Source organism: Thunnus thynnus, chromosome 21, assembly GCF_963924715.1.
Source record: "Thunnus thynnus chromosome 21, fThuThy2.1, whole genome shotgun sequence".
Taxonomy (NCBI): domain Eukaryota; kingdom Metazoa; phylum Chordata; class Actinopteri; order Scombriformes; family Scombridae; genus Thunnus; species Thunnus thynnus.
The window spans coordinates 105,001-121,742 of NC_089537.1; the positions used below are offsets into that span (position 1 = coordinate 105,001).

At 41.8% G+C, this 16,742-nt stretch overlaps 1 protein-coding gene across 4 annotated transcripts in view; it reads right to left on the minus strand.

Moving 5' to 3' along the window:
* Positions 1 to 15,883, minus strand: part of epb41l3a (erythrocyte membrane protein band 4.1-like 3a) — a 55,168-nt gene extending 39,285 nt beyond the window's left edge. For all 4 annotated transcript variants that reach the window (XM_067578171.1, XM_067578173.1, XM_067578172.1 and 1 more), the window contains exons 1-7: positions 15,795 to 15,883; positions 14,076 to 14,175; positions 13,810 to 13,989; positions 1,759 to 1,863; positions 1,635 to 1,677; positions 1,451 to 1,526; positions 1,215 to 1,336 (exon numbers count right to left, since the gene is read on the minus strand). In XM_067578171.1, coding sequence (XP_067434272.1) covers positions 1,215 to 1,336; positions 1,451 to 1,526; positions 1,635 to 1,677; positions 1,759 to 1,863; positions 13,810 to 13,989; positions 14,076 to 14,165 — 616 coding nt within the window. In that variant the 5' untranslated portion in view covers positions 14,166 to 14,175; positions 15,795 to 15,883. The remainder of the gene's footprint in view (positions 1 to 1,214; positions 1,337 to 1,450; positions 1,527 to 1,634; positions 1,678 to 1,758; positions 1,864 to 13,809; positions 13,990 to 14,075; positions 14,176 to 15,794) is intronic.
* Between the last annotated feature and the right edge of the window lie 859 nt (positions 15,884 to 16,742).

Below are 16,742 nucleotides of genomic sequence, written 5' to 3' on the forward strand. Positions count from 1 at the left end.
GACAGAGAGAGAGACAGAGAGACAGGAAGAGAGACAGAGAGACAGAGAGACAGACAGAGAGACAGGCAGACAGAGAGACAGAGAGACAGACAGAGAGACAGGCAGACAGAGAGACAGGCAGACAGAGAGACAGACAGACAGGCAGACAGAGAGACAGAGAGACAGACAGACAGGCAGAGAGACAGAGAGAGAGACAGGAAGAGAGACAGAGAGATGGGCAGAGAGACAGGCAGACGGATCATTTAAACACAGACAGAGAGAGAGACAGGTTGTCAGAGAGCAGTGGCGAGCCGTGTCCCTGGACTCTGGGCCTTTGACCACATGTGGCAATAAAAAAATCAAACATAGCATAAAAAATAACAGCCAGAGTTCTGTCACATGAAGTTCAGCATATTAAAGGTTTCTTTGTCTTAACTGGCTTCACAGAGACAAAGATTCATGAAAACCCGTCACATAAAGCTGGCTATCATGACACCACTAAATATCATTATAATATAAATGACTAGGCAAATATTATGTTGTGAAAATATATGAAACAAGCAAATCACGAAGCAATCAAAGACTTTCTGCTTCCTTATGGCAGTTAAGCCTTCATGGAGAGTTTGGAGTTAGAATATATTTTTACTGCAGTGTACCTGTCAGATTCAGAATAAGGCAACAAAGTAAATTCATGTTTCTCATTCAGCAGAGAAACGGAGCTGGGAATTACTGAGTTAGTGAGTTACTGTTCGTTGTTGTTCTGTCATCTCTTTTTTGGGTTGCTTATCCACTAAATATTTGTGAATGTCTGGAAGATGTCAGGATATTGTCCCGCCCACAACTCAAGTAAATGTAATTGGCTAAGACAACTGTCAAATTCATTCCCACATTGACTTGAATTACCCAGAGGTTCGTTACAGCTACTGAAGGTCCTGGCAGAGGGGAGTCGCTGATTCACCCAGATACCATCGGAAGTAAAATTGTGATTGACCCGTTTCCCATTCCGTTATATTAACCCACTGTTCGCCAAGACATATTAGTCCAAGTTTATAACTATGATCTAGAGATTAAGGTATGGCAGGGGTACAGGGTAAGTTGGGGTAAGGAGGGTACAGCAGGATAGAGAGGGTACATGGGGGGAAGGGTAGGGTACCTCAGAGAAGGGGAGGGTATATTGAGAGGGGAGGGCATGTCAGGGTTGGGAGGGCATGTCAGGGTGAGGGCAGATACAGTACCAGGATCATAGTCTCCAAGCTCTGACTGGACAGTGTAAGAGCCAAGGATGGTATGAGTTGCAAATGAACAGGGAAGTCGACCAGAAACTATATCCTGTCTGAGCTGGAGACACAGGAAGTACCTGCAGACAGACAGACAGGAAGACATCACCTTCATCGGGTATATAAACACTACCACTAAGGTGAAAACATATTTGGCAGTGTTCAGCTTTGATTGACAGGTGAATGAGCCCTACCTGGTGATGTCCTCAGAGAGCTGGGCAGGGTCAGGAGGGTAAAACTTGACATTAAAGGAGAAGTTCCAGGGAACACCTTTGAGACAGATAGGAGGGAATCATTTCACACAGACAGTTAAACTTTAGCAACCAGGTAACCACATAACCAAGTAACCAGACAGACAGATGGGGTGGTGTTACTGACCTCTGACCTGCTTCTTCATCTCCTTCCCTGGATCCAACCAGTTCTACAAGACAGAAGTCAAAGGTCAGACAGACAGGCAGACAGACAGACAGGCAGACAGATAGATAGACAGACAGACAGACACCTTGTTGTTGTCGGCATCTCTGAAGGACAAAGCGAAGTAGTCTCTCTCCAGCAGGTTGACATGTTCACACACCTTCTCAAACAGCTGCAGACCACGTGCTCGTTTCTACATGAAGAACACAAATGTTTTGTTTTATTACATCAGTAAAAACTATTTTGTTAGAGTTAGGGTTATATGTATGAAATATGTAATGAGTTGATGATGAATGTGATATATGTCAGGGTATGGAGGGTAAGTCAGAGTAGGGAGGGTACGTCAGGATAGGGAGAATACATCAGGGTAAGGAGGGTAGGTTGGGGTAGGAAGGCTACATCAGAGCAGGTAGGGTACATCGGGGCAGGGAGTGTACATTGGGGTAAGGAGGGTACATCAGGGTAGGAAGGGTACATTGGAGTAAAGAGGTTATGTCACGGTAAGGAGAGCACGTTGGAGTAAGGTAGGTATGTCAGTATCTGGTTATCTTTTTTAACAATATGTTTATTGGGTTTTCATCTTGTATGCATGTATATTTGATATAGAACTGGGCGATATGACCAACATCTCATATCCCGATATAGGTCATTTCATATCCTGATAACGATACCTATCCCGATATAGCACATTTTAATTCAATGTATAAATAGTTGGTCCGTCCCCTCCATCTCCACCCGCCAGCATAAAGCCACCTCCGTTTGTGCTTTTACAGCATGCAGGTGTTCCGGTTTCAGGGGCGATGAGACTGACCAGGGGTCTCATTTATAATCGTTACGTATGCCCAAAACAGGGCCTGAAAGAGGTGTACCCTACTTCCCACGCAAAAGTCTTGATCTATAAAAACAAACTTGACAGGATAATGTGCGCACCTGTATGTAAACTCTGACCCATGCGTACGAACATTTTGGCAACAAGGGAAATCGACGACGCAGATGGTGAGGTGATGAATTGAAGCCAGATTGAATAGTAATCCTCTCACACATTTAATTTCACTTCATATCAAACATTAATTATAGATCCTCATTATGAAAAACATTCAAACGTCAAGCGCAAGTGACGAGGGCGGGTCCGATACGTTGACTCTCAACACTGATTGGCTAGGTGTCTAAAGACAGAGAGAGTGATTAGTGAAAGAGACACATGTACATCAATATTCATGAATGATTCTGCATCGACCATCTATGGTTGAAAGTGGGCGTGTGGAGGGCGGGATATGAGGCTGATCCCTGTGCGCACATTTCCAGGTGGACTGTGATTAATAAAGGTAAATATACATGCATTCGTGTGTACGCATGGTTTTATAAATCTGATTATTATTTGGCGCACACCATTTTTTATATATGAGACCCCAGAGCTGTAAACGCTGCTATGAGGGAGGACAAAGACGTTACTAGGACGAGGGGAAGACATTTCTCTTTGTTTTATAACATTAAAAGTTAAGTTAGACTTTTCTGTCTGCTTCCCGATTCATTTTAAAAAACACGAGAGAAAGCTATGGTCGAGTGAGCTCGAGAGTGAATGAAGAGAGGGAGCGCTGCTAGTGAGAAAGCCGTTGAATCAGATCAATAAAACATTTTTTTCGTATTGTTTTACGGCGGTTACGTTCTAAAGCACAAACACACCCACACACCTCCACTCATCACTGCAGCTGTAGCAGAGACTCTCACACTGAGCTGAAATTAAAAGAGCGCACATAAATTTGGCAAATAACATAAATAAAGACAGTTTCTACTGCGTCTTTTTAGTCACCATCTCACTGCTTCTTTCCTCTTCTCTTTCTCAGCGTGGGCGGGGCTTAACTTGGAGAGTTGATGACAACTAAACTCGTTCTCGTTATGTTACTGTAAGTGCAATAAAAGCTTCACATGTAAAAAGCCAAGAAGAGTAATCTGCACAAAAGATGGACAGACTCCAAATGATGGAAAATACTGCTGTAACGAGTGCGATTTGCGTCACAACGATATAAACGAAAAAGCATAATATAAAACTATAGAAATGTTTCTCTTGTCACACGATATATATCTTCATATCACACAGCCCTAATTTGATATATACATATAATACATGCACATAAACAAATAAATTATAATAAATGGTAAAGAAAAATACATACTCCTGATGAGTCCAATTGCATAACTTAAATAGTGAAATAGTAATAGTTTAAAATAAAAAAATAAATGAAAAATAACAATATAAATTTTTTTTTTAAAGGGTTACATCTGAAAAGAGCCACTTTGATGATATAGTCATCTCTTATATTGTTCTACATTCATCCGACTTCCCCAGACTCGACTAACAATAGGACAGATCCTTGTTCCTAATATACTGTATAAATATATATATATATTAACTAATATATATTAGATACTTTGAAATCTTTCTTGCTTGTCCTTGAGTACATATGTATTTTTTTCCAAAGGTTAGCAGAGAGACATTTCATGTCTACTATTAATCTACCATGTTGCTGCTATCAATGTTTTGTCTCTCTGGGTAGATGCCCAGAACAAAAAGCTTCCAAAGCTTTTAGTCCAACTTCTTCCCAAAATTTCTTTTTCTTGGACATAATTCCATATGCATGGACGAATGTTCCCTTGTTCTCCCTGCACTTGTTGCATAAGTCTGTTGGGGTTAAACTTTTTTAAACTTTTTTTTTCTGGTGTAATGTTTACTCTAATTAAGTCGTATTGCAGAAGTTTTAAATGTTTGTTAGAAGTTTTAAATGTTTGTTAGAAGTTTTAAATGTTTGTTAGAAGTATGAGTTCTATTGCATGCCCTACTCCACTTCTCATCTGGTTCCTCTTGTAGATTATCTTGCCAAGCATTCAATTTAAAATGTGATCCAATAATCAACAAGTCATACATTTCCAATATGATTACTTTTTCAAAGGGATTTTTAATTAGAACTTTCTCCAATGAGGATAAAGCAGGAATGGCCATGGATTGTTTTTGATTTGATCCAATAAAGCTCTTGAGCTCTAAAGGTCTTATAGGGGAAGCAAATCTTTTAATATTCTCATCCTCAGGACTAAAAATATCACTAATTTGTCTTACTCCCCTATCAGCCCATAGTTTAAAACCCTGATCAACCGCACCTGGCACAAAATAATTATTTCCCCAGAGCAGGTGTGTCTTTTAAGTATTTTTGTACCTCATACCATACAGCAATCATGTTTCTCACTACAGGATTGGATGTTCTCTTTTCAAGGTTATTAGGATTACCAGAGTAAATGAATGCCAGTAGCTGAAGCTTTACAGAGTGAGTCTTAATGTCTTTCCATGCTGGCAAGTTTTTTGTTGAGTAACAGTACGTCATAGTTCTCACTTGAGTTGGTAATACCACTGCAAATACCACGGTCGAGGCAGATGGCGTCCACCTAGAGTCCAGGTCTGCTTGAGGTTTCTTCCTGTTAAAGGAGAGTTTTTCCTGCTGCTGCTGGAGGAATGTTGGGTCTCTGTAAATTAAAGAGTTCAGTCTAGACCTGCTCTATGTGAAAAGAACCCTGAGATGACTTCTATTGTGATTTGGCACGATATAAATAAATTGATTTGACTTGATAAGTTCGGGTATTGTAGCCCTCCCGAGTCCTAAGATAGATGCAGACGGGACAAACAAAGTCTGGGACATCTATTTTTCCAGATAAAATTATTGAATGATGTCTTAAGTCTACAAAAGAGGTTCAGAGGAGGTGGCAAGGGAATATTTTGAAACAGATATAGATAAGAACAGATATAATAACTTGAGGGGGGGTATTCATTTTCAGTATGTTGATTCTGTCCATTTGGGAGATTGGAAGTGATGACCATCTACCTATTAACTCATAAATTGAAGTTGTGACAGGATTACAATTAGCTTGTACTAATTCTTCTAATCTGTGAGTAATTTTTATTCCTAAGTATGTAAAACTGTTAACTGTTTTAAAGTGGCTCACATGATTGGGTAGGTTGGTTTTCTCGACCAAATTAAACAACAAAATGGAGGATTTGGAGTTATTAATTTTGTAACCAGATACATTGCTAAATCTGTAAATGAGATCCATGAGAGCTGGGACAGATTTGCCCAGATTTTTAAGAAAAAGGATCATGTCATCCACATAAAGAGCTATGCAATGTTCAACTGGGCCTATACCCGTATCTGATATTAGTGCGTGATCTCTTACTGCAACTGCCAGAGGTTCGATTGTGATAGTAAAAAAAAAAAAGAGAGGAGATAATGGGCAACCCTTTCTACATCCTCTATTAATCTTAATTGGTTTGGATAGATTATTGTTAGTAACTGTTTCTGTACATGGCTCTTTATATAACAATTTCACCCAGTTACAAAACTTTTCCCCAAGCCCAAACCATTCAGGAGGTTCAAACGAGTATCCCTAACCCTAATGACAGGAAGTCTGTATCTGATGCCTCTCTCTGGGCATGTAATATGTTTAAAACCCCTCTTACGCTGTTAAACGCCTTACGGCCCTCAGTGAACCCATTTTGGTCTCTATTTATTATTCCTAGTAGTAGAATCACTCGTATTTTCAAATCTGAGTTTAAAAAATCTGACCAGTGATGTCATGTATAGCCGCATGTCATCATTCAACCGCTGGCTGTCGAGGTCCAGCAAACGATGTGGGCTTCATAGATAACTGGCAGACTTTCTGGGGAAGACCTGGTCTGATTAGGAGAGACGGCATACATCCCACTCTGGATGGAGCTGCTCTCATATCTAGAAATATGGCTGAGTTTATTAGTAAACCAAAACCATGACAACCCAGAGCTGAGACCAGGAAGCAGAGCTGCAGTCCTACACGCTTCTCTGCACCTCCATTAGAGCAGTTACCCACCCAAAACCACATAGAGACCACGTCTGTCCCCAAAACCACATAGAGACTGCGTCTGTCCCCCAAAACCACATAGAGACCGTGTCTGTCCCCAAAACCACATAGAGACCGCGTCAGTCCCCAAAACCACATAGAGACTGTGTCTGTCCCCCAAAACCACATAGAGACTGCGTCTGTCCCCAAAACCACATAGAGACTGCGTCTGTCCCCAAAACCACATAGAGACCGCGTCAGTCCCCAAAACCACATAGAGACTGTGTCTGTCCCCCAAAACCACATAGAGACCGTGTCTGTCCCCCAAAACCACATAGAGACAGTGTCTGTCCCCAAAACCACATAGAGACCGTGTCTGTCCCCCAAAACCACATAGAGACAGTGTCTGTCCCCAAAACCACATAGAGACAGTGTCTGTCCCCCAAAACCACATAGAGACAGTGTCTGTCCCCCAAAACCACATAGAGACTGTGTCTGTCCCCAAAACCACATAGAGACCGTGTCTGTCCCCCAAAACCACATAGAGACCGTGTCTGTCCCCCAAAACCACATAGAGACCGTGTCTGTCCCCCAAAACCACATAGAGACTGCGTCTGTCCCCCGACCACTTAAATCAATTAAATCTAAAATAAACAAAAGAGGAGTTATATATAAAAATCTAATAAAAATTAAAACCACTACTGCAATAGTACAACAAAATAAGAGAATTAAATGTGGACTCTTGAACATTAGATCTCTGTCATCTGAAGCCGTATTAGTAAACGATTTAATCTCAGATCATCATATTGATTGATTGTCTTACTGAAACCTGGCTGTGTCATGAAGAACATGTCAGTCTAAATGAATCCAGTCCCCCCAGTCATATTAATACTCACATTCCTCCAGACACTGGCCGAGGAGGAGGAGTCGCAGCCTCATTATCAACTCTAGACCTGAACTTCATTATAACTCATTAGAAAGTCTTGTTCTTAGTCTCTCAGCCAACCTGGAAAACTTTACAGCCAGTTCTATGTGTTCTAGTGAACCTTCCTCCTGGTCCGTACTCTGAACTCTGATCTGAATTCTCAGAGTTTTTATCAAACTTAGTCCTTAGTACAGATAAAGTAATTATAGTAGGTGATTTTAATATTCATGTGGACGTTGATAGTGACAGTCTCAGTACTGCATTTATCTCATTATTAGACTCAACTGGCTTCTCTCAGTGTGTAAATAATCCCACTCACTGTCTGAACCACACCCTCCACCTTGTTCTGACTTATGGGATCGAAATTGAACATTTAATAATTTTTCCACAAAATCCTATTTTATCAGATCATTACTTAATAACTATTGAATTCCTATTACTGGATTATACACCATTAGACAAAAATGTCCTCACTAGATGTCTCTCTGATAGTGTTGTAGATAAATTTAAGGAAGCAGTTCCATCAGTACTGAATTCACTGCCATGTCTCAATACTACAGAGGACTCTCATGTTAACTTTAGTTCCTCCCAAATTGATAATCTTGTTGATAGTGCTGCAGGCTCATTACGAATAACACTCGACTCCATCGCCCCCTTAAAAAGGAAGATAATAAAACATAAGAGGTTAGCTCCATGGTTTAACTCCCAAACCTGCAAATTAAAGCAAACATCATGAAAATATGAAAGGATATGGCGTTCCACCAAACTAGAAGAATCTCACTTAGTCTGGCAAGATAGTGTTAAAACATATAGGAAGGCCCTCTGTAATGCCAGAGCCGCCTATTACTCAGAATTAATAGAAGAGAATAAAAACAGCCCTAGGTTCCTTTTCAGCACTTTGGCTGACAAAGAGTCATAACTCTATTGATCCATGTATTCCTATAGCTCTCAGTAGTAACGACTTTATGAGCTTCTTTAATGATAAAATTCTAACTATTAGAGACAAAATTAACCATCTCCTGCCCTCAACAGGCACCGTTCTCTCCCCAAACACAGGAACCTTGGTAACGGCAGTAAATCCTGACATATATTTGGACAGTTTTTCTCCAGTAGACTTGTCTGAACTAACTTCAATGATTTGTTCAGCTAAACCATCAACCTGTCTCTTAGATCCCATCCCAACTAGGCTGCTTAAGGAAGTCTTACCCTTAGTGAGCACTTCTTTACTAGATATGATCAATCTGTCTTTAGTAACAGGCTATGTACCACAGTCCTTTAAAGTAGCTGTAATTAAACCTCTTCTTAAGAAGCCTACTCTTGATTCAGGTGTTTTAGCCAATTATAGACCTATATCTAACCTTCCATTTCTATCTAAGATCCTTGAGAAAGCAGTCTCTAATCAGTTATGTGACTTTCTACATAACAATAGTTTATTTGAGGATTTTCAGTCAGGATTTAGAGGCATCATAGCACAGAGACAGCACTGGTGAAAGTCACTAATGACCTCCTAACTGCATCGGACAAAGGATTTGTCTCTATACTTGTCCTGTTAGATCTTAGTGCTGCATTCGACACAATTGACCATCACATCTTATTGCAGAGACTGGAACATTTAATTGGCATTAAAGGAACTGCATTAATCTGGTTTAAATCCTATTTATCAGATTGATTTCAGTTTGTACATGTTAACGATGAATCTGGAGAAGAAGCCAAGTTAGTAAGAGAGAGTGAAACAGAACTTTTAATCAAGAATGGACATATTCTTACATGTTCATTCTTCATATGTTCCCAGACTGTGGCGACTGTGAAGCGCCGCTACGGGACAAAGCACAAATCTTTGGTGCAAACATATCCACTCAAATCTGAACTGAAGGGACAGAAAATAATATGCTTGATCAACCAGAATCCTGACACCTTTCAGATTTAAAATCCTGGCAGGACAAGCTGGAGCTCACTTTTCTCACTGAACAAGAGAAAGTGGGGCAGTGGGTGTTAAAGCCTTTCAAATGTTAAGATGTATTGAGATTTTTTATTATAAAATTGGTCGAGACTGTTAAGATGTGAAATGGAGTTAACAAAAAGAAGAAAAAGGGAAACTCAAGCGACACTTTTTATATCATTTTTCTAAAATTTAGCACTTTATTTTAAGATGCACATTTTTTATAAGCTCTCTGTTAAATATTGTATTTTTAAATACAGCCCTTATTTTACTTGAAAATAGAAAAGAACGTTTATTTATTATTAGAGTACTTATTATTTATAATCCCTCCAGTTCAACGTGAAAACTGACAATAAATATTGTTGAAATATTATTGAATTCTTTATGTGACAGTCAGTTGTTGACGACATACTAAACTACCAGGCACTGAGTCATAACACCAGTTAGACATCATGATGTTCTGGACCTTTACTTGAGGAGATTTTCTCTAACTGGTTCTAAGGAGTCGGCTGTTCTCTTTTTCTGGTAAGTACATTTTGTTTTAAGCCTGTTCTTCACTAGCCAAAATTAGCATTAGCATTAGCATTATCAAAGTTAATGTGAATTACTGATGCACTGTGTTAACCAAGCTAGCAGCTAATGCTAGCGTTAGGGTCAGCATCCAACAGGAGTCTGATATTTTAGGTTGCAGGCTTTTTGTGCGAGCTTTGCTTGACTTTCCTGGTACAGACGACATCAGAAACTTTTGGGAAACTTTTGGGAAGCTTTTGGAAACTTTGGGAATGATGCTGCTCGCTTTATTGTGGCTACGTATATAACAGGATTTACTGAAGTATAGCGGAGGGAAACCCACGACATCCTGCCCCGCCGCCATAGCATGTGGTTACCATTGGCCTCACTGAAAACACACACACCCCGTCTGTAACTGTCTCTACCTGTCTCACCTGTCTCTACCTGTCTCTACCTGTCTCTACTCATCTCACCTGTCTCTACTCATCTCACCTGTCTTTACTCATCTCACCTGTCTCTACTCATCTCACCTGTCTCTACCTGTCTCACCTGTCTCTACCTGTCTCTACTCATCTCACCTGTCTCTACCTGTCTCTACTCATCTCACCTGTCTTTACTCATCTCACCTGTCTCTACTCATCTCACCTGTCTCTACCTGTCTCACCTGTCTCTACCTGTCTCTACTCATCTCACCTGTCTCTACTCATCTCACCTGTCTCTACCTGTCTCACCTGTCTCTACCTGTCTCTACTCATCTCACCTGTCTCTACCTGTCTCACCTGTCTCTACTCATCTCACCTGTCTCTATTTGCTTCACCTGTCTCTACTCATCTCACCTGTCTCTACCTGTCTCACCTGTCTCTACTCATCTCACCTGTCTCTACTCATCTCACCTGTCTCTACCTGTCTCACCTGTCTCTACTCATCTCACCTGTCTCTATTTGCTTCACCTGTCTCTACTCATCTCACCTGTCTCTACCTGTCTCACCTGTCTCTACTCATCTCACCTGTCTCTACCTGTCTCACCTGTCTCTACTCATCTCACCTGTCTCTACTTGTCTTTACTCATCTCACCTGTCTCTAACGGTCTCTACCTGTCTCTATTTGTCTCTACTTGTCTCACTTGTCTCTACTTGTCTCACCTGTCTCACTTGTCTCTACCTGTCTCTACTCATCTCACCTGTCTCTACCTGTCTCACCTGTCTCTACTCATCTCACCTGTCTCTACCTGTCTCACCTGTCTCTACTCATCTCACCTGTCTCTACTTGTCTTTACTCATCTCACCTGTCTCTAACGGTCTCTACCTGTCTCTATTTGTCTCTACTTGTCTCACTTGTCTCTACTTGTCTCACCTGTCTCACTTGTCTCTACCTGTCTCTACTCATTTCACCTGTCTCTATTTGTCTCTACTTGTCTCACTTGTCTCTACTTGTCTCACCTGTCTCTACCTGTCTCTACTCATTTCACCTGTCTCTATTTGTCTATACTTGTCTCACTTGTCTCTACTTGTCTCACCTGTCTCTACTCATTTCACCTGTCTCTATTTGTCTCTACTTGTCTCACTTGTCTCTACCCGTCTCACCTGTCTCTACCTGTCTCACTTGTCTCTACCCGTCTCACCTGTCTCTACTTGTCTCACTTGTCTCTACTTGTCTCACCTGTCTCTACTCATTTCACCTGTCTCACTTGTCTCTACCCGTCTCACCTGTCTCTATTTGTCTCTACTTGTCTCACCTGTCTCACCTGTCTCTACTTGTCTCACTTGTCTCTACTTGTCTCACCTGTCTCTACTCATCTCACCCGTCTCACTTGTCTCTACCCGTCTCACCTGTCTCTACCTGTCTCACTTGTCTCTACCCGTCTCACCTGTCTCTACCTGTCTCACTTGTCTCTACCTGTCTCACCTGTCTCTACCTGTCTCACTTGTCTCTACTTGTCTCACCTGTCTCACCTGTCTCTACTTGTCTCACTTGTCTCTACTTGTCTCACCTGTCTCTACCTGTCTCACTTGTCTCTACCCGTCTCACCTGTCTCTACCTGTCTCACTTGTCTCTACCCGTCTCACCTGTCTCTACCTGTCTCACTTGTCTCTACCTGTCTCACCTGTCTCTACCTGTCTCACTTGTCTCTACTTGTCTCACCTGTCTCACCTGTCTCTACCTGTCTCACTTGTCTCTACTCATCTCACCTGTCTCTACCTGTCTCACCTGTCTCTACCTGTCTCACTTGTCTCTACTCATCTCACCTGTCTCTACTTGTCTTTACTCATCTCACCTGTCTCTAACGGTCTCTACCTGTCTCTATTTGTCTCTACTTGTCTCACTTGTCTCTACTTGTCTCACCTGTCTCACTTGTCTCTACCTGTCTCTACTCATTTCACCTGTCTCTATTTGTCTCTACTTGTCTCACTTGTCTCTACTTGTCTCACCTGTCTCACTTGTCTCTACCTGTCTCTACTCATTTCACCTGTCTCTATTTGTCTCTACTTGTCTCACCTGTCTCTACTCATTTCACCTGTCTCTATTTGTCTCTACTTGTCTCACCTGTCTCTACTTGTCTCACCTGTCTCTACTCATTTCACCTGTCTCTATTTGTCTCTACTTGTCTCACCTGTCTCTACTTGTCTCACCTGTCTCACTTGTCTCTACCTGTCTCTACTCATTTCACCTGTCTCTATTTGTCTCTACTTGTCTCACTTGTCTCTACTTGTCTCACCTGTCTCTACCTGTCTCTACTCATTTCACCTGTCTCTATTTGTCTCTACTTGTCTCACCTGTCTCTACTCATTTCACCTGTCTCTATTTGTCTCTACTTGTCTCACCTGTCTCTACTTGTCTCACCTGTCTCACTTGTCTCTACCTGTCTCTACTCATTTCACCTGTCTCTATTTGTCTCTACTTGTCTCACCTGTCTCTACTTGTCTCACCTGTCTCTACTTGTCTCACCTGTCTCACTTGTCTCTACCTGTCTCTACTCATTTCACCTGTCTCTATTTGTCTCTACTTGTCTCACTTGTCTCTACTTGTCTCACCTGTCTCTACTCATTTCACCTGTCTCTATTTGTCTCTACTTGTCTCACCTGTCTCTACTTGTCTCACCTGTCTCACTTGTCTCTACCTGTCTCTACTCATTTCACCTGTCTCTATTTGTCTCTACTTGTCTCACCTGTCTCTACTTGTCTCACCTGTCTCTACTTGTCTCACTTGTCTCTACTTGTCTCACCTGTCTCACTTGTCTCTACCTGTCTCTACTCATTTCACCTGTCTCTATTTGTCTCTACTTGTCTCACCTGTCTCTACTTGTCTCACCTGTCTCACTTGTCTCTACCTGTCTCTACTCATTTCACCTGTCTCTATTTGTCTCTACTTGTCTCACCTGTCTCTACTTGTCTCACCTGTCTCTACTCATTTCACCTGTCTCTATTTGTCTCTACTTGTCTCACTTGTCTCTACTTGTCTCACCTGTCTCACTTGTCTCTACCTGTCTCTACTCATTTCACCTGTCTCTATTTGTCTCTACTTGTCTCACTTGTCTCTACTTGTCTCACCTGTCTCACTTGTCTCTACCTGTCTCTACTCATTTCACCCGTCTCACTTGTCTCTACCCGTCTCACCTGTCTCTACTTGTCTCACTTGTCTCTACTTGTCTCACCTGTCTCACTTGTCTCTACCTGTCTCTACTCATTTCACCCGTCTCACTTGTCTCTACCCGTCTCACCTGTCTCTACCTGTCTCACTTGTCTCTACCCGTCTCACCTGTCTCTACCTGTCTCACTTGTCTCTACCCGTCTCACCTGTCTCTACTTGTCTCACTTGTCTCTACCCGTCTCACCTGTCTCTATTTGTCTCTACTTGTCTCACCCGTCTCACCTGTCTCTACCCGTCTCACTTGTCTCTACCCGTCTCACCTCCACAGTGCAGGTGAATAGCGAGCCGTCCAGCAGGGTCACTTTGGTCTGCATGGTCCTAAAGATCAGCGGGTTTCTGGCCGGAGAGCGAGCGATCCGACTGCTTGACGACAGGTGACTGGTCGAGTCCTCGCCCAGTGAGCTTTGAGCTTGGTTCTGGGACGGACCGCCTTCCCCTCCCTGAGGATGCAGGAAGTGATGTCACATTTCACTGCAGCAATAACTAATAATCTGCTTATTGATCATTCATTTCTTGATGTTTTTACCAGTTTAGGTGTGGAATGGGCAGCAGCTTCAGGGAAAGATTCTGCCTCTTTGGGCTGGGCCTCTTGCGGCTCACCTGGTTCTGTTGTCATGGTGATTCACCTGCAAGACAGTGATGACATGGTTACAATGGAGCTGCTGATTGGCTCCTGAGGTGAGAGAGCACACAGAGCTGGAAGCTGATTGGCTATCTAGGAAACATGCAAATGAACTGAAGGAATGACAGAAGAATGAAGGCGGAGACACAAACTGAAACAAAAACAACAGTGAACTCAAACTTCAGACTCGATCAGCTTCTCTGACACACGCCGTCAATCTGCAGCCAGTCTGTCACTACACTATATAGCATTATTTATATAAGCATTAGCGGTGCCACAGATGGAGATCTACTGAATAAACGAGTGGCCTCATCGACTGGAAGCTTTCTGTGATGGCAGCGGTTCACCTGTGAAGGTGAAGCAGCTGTTTCTGTGTCTTCTCTCCCTGTCGGCGCTCTGGAGTCACTTTCATTCCCTGAATCAACTGATGTCAGTCTTTAAGGTGCGTTCAGTGTGTTATACTTGATTTTCATTGACTTTGACTGCAGCCAGCAGAGAGAAGAAGAAGAGGAAGAAGAGGAAGAAGAAGAAATCTTGCTTTAAAAAAGCAGTAATGTGACTTTTATTGTTGGTTTGTTTGTAAATTTCAGAGTACTGGTCAGTATCTGATGATGTCATCAGCCTGAGCCCAGCCCCCTGGTTACCATCTGTTGACCCCTCCAGCTGTCAGGTGAATGGTTGCCATGGTAATGCAGGGAGGGGGGGTGGATTAGGGTGGAGAGACAATCAGATGTAATCTGCTTTTGACTCCACATCAGACTGATGATGATGATGATGAAGATGTGGGTCAAAGGGGGGGGGGGGGCAGACCCCCCCAAAGAAATCTTTGTGTCATCATGACATAAGCTGCTGCTGTTTAATGATAATTATTAACATTAATTAGTTATTGATTCCAATGATCAATTATTGATTATTATTAATTAAATAATCGGCTACATTTTGTTTTTATTCTGTTTATGATATTTTTAAAAAAATGTCTTTTCTTAAACATTTTATTCTTATTGTTTATGTTGTTTGAAGTAAAAGCAGCTGTAGTACTTTACTCTGCTGCAGGAGCTTCATATACAAAGATTTTATTAATAACATATAAATATAAATAAACCAGCTCCAACCTTAAAATATAGCTCACATGTGAATACACCCAGGATAATAGTGTTATTATTGTTGTTGTTGTTGTTATTATTATTATTGTTAAACAATAAACACACATATTAAGAAGATATTTCAGGGTTGATCTCTGGTCTTTGTGGCTGCGGATCAGATCATCCTGCAGCAGGAAACACCCTGCTGCAACACACACACACACACACACACACACACACACACACCACACACACACCACACACACACACACACACACCACACACACACACACACACACACACACCACACACACACACACACACACACACACACACACACACACACACACACAGAGCTGCAGTGTGATGAAGCAGAATGATGCTCTCTCTCTCTCTCTCTCTCTCTCTCTCTCTCTCTCTCTCTCTCTCTCTCTCGCTCTCTCTCTGCCAGCCAATCGGAATCGCGCGCCCTCTGATCATTGATCATAAACTGATCAGTTTTATCTGTCATCAATAACCTCAAACCATGAGCATCTCTTACCTGTCCTCGTGCAGGACGGTCGGCCTCTTCCTCCCGGTAACGGACGGAAGACTTTTTTCTTTTTAAATACGTCACTCTCTCTACGCGTCAAAGCACGGCGCGGTGACGTCACGACGCACGGCGCGGAGGCAGCTGTTGTCAGCTGTCGGCTGCTCTTCATCACACTAACGTGTCTCCTCGCTTCCTTCACGGTGAGGACGGAAGAGTTTAATCCACCAATCAGGAGAAAACTACTGATGACGTAGATAATATGTATATATATATATATGTAGAAATTACTAAGTAACAGTTTAAACTGTAAAGTTTTAACTTAAAACTATGTATAATAAATTAAAAAGTTTAACGTAAGTTACGTAATAATTTGATAGCTAGAAGGAAAACAGCTGATGACTGATCCAATATTTAAATACATTTGATTATCGATCTGCAGCAGCACAATTTAAATCTGTTACTGAACGAACAGAAATGACTTAAAGCAACAATAAAAGCAGCTGCAGAATATGTTTAAATAAAATATTTAGTTAGTGACAGACGCAGCTGTGTGACGTCATATGTTCCTGAAGAAGACGTACTGAAACAGAAGAAGAAGATAAGAAGCTTTTTGGCTCATGAGGAAAATAATAAAGTTACAAGAGTGTTTTTTATGATTGATTGATTCTTTTATTTTATGAATAAATATGATCAGCTGCTGTTGGTGCCGTTATTCCTGTTCCTGGTAGTTTTCCTGATCTGCTGTATTACAACAACAACCTGTCAGATCAGCTGACCAATCAATAACCAATAACCATTCAATAAACACATTTGATCAAAGGGGTGGATACACCTGTGGTTCCTCTGTCCTCGTCTCCTCCAGGAGCATTAAAGGGATTGGAAGATCCTCCATGATGGCGGTCAGGGAGGAGAGAAGGTCTCCTCTCCAGATCACATCATGAGTTATGTGTTTGTGTC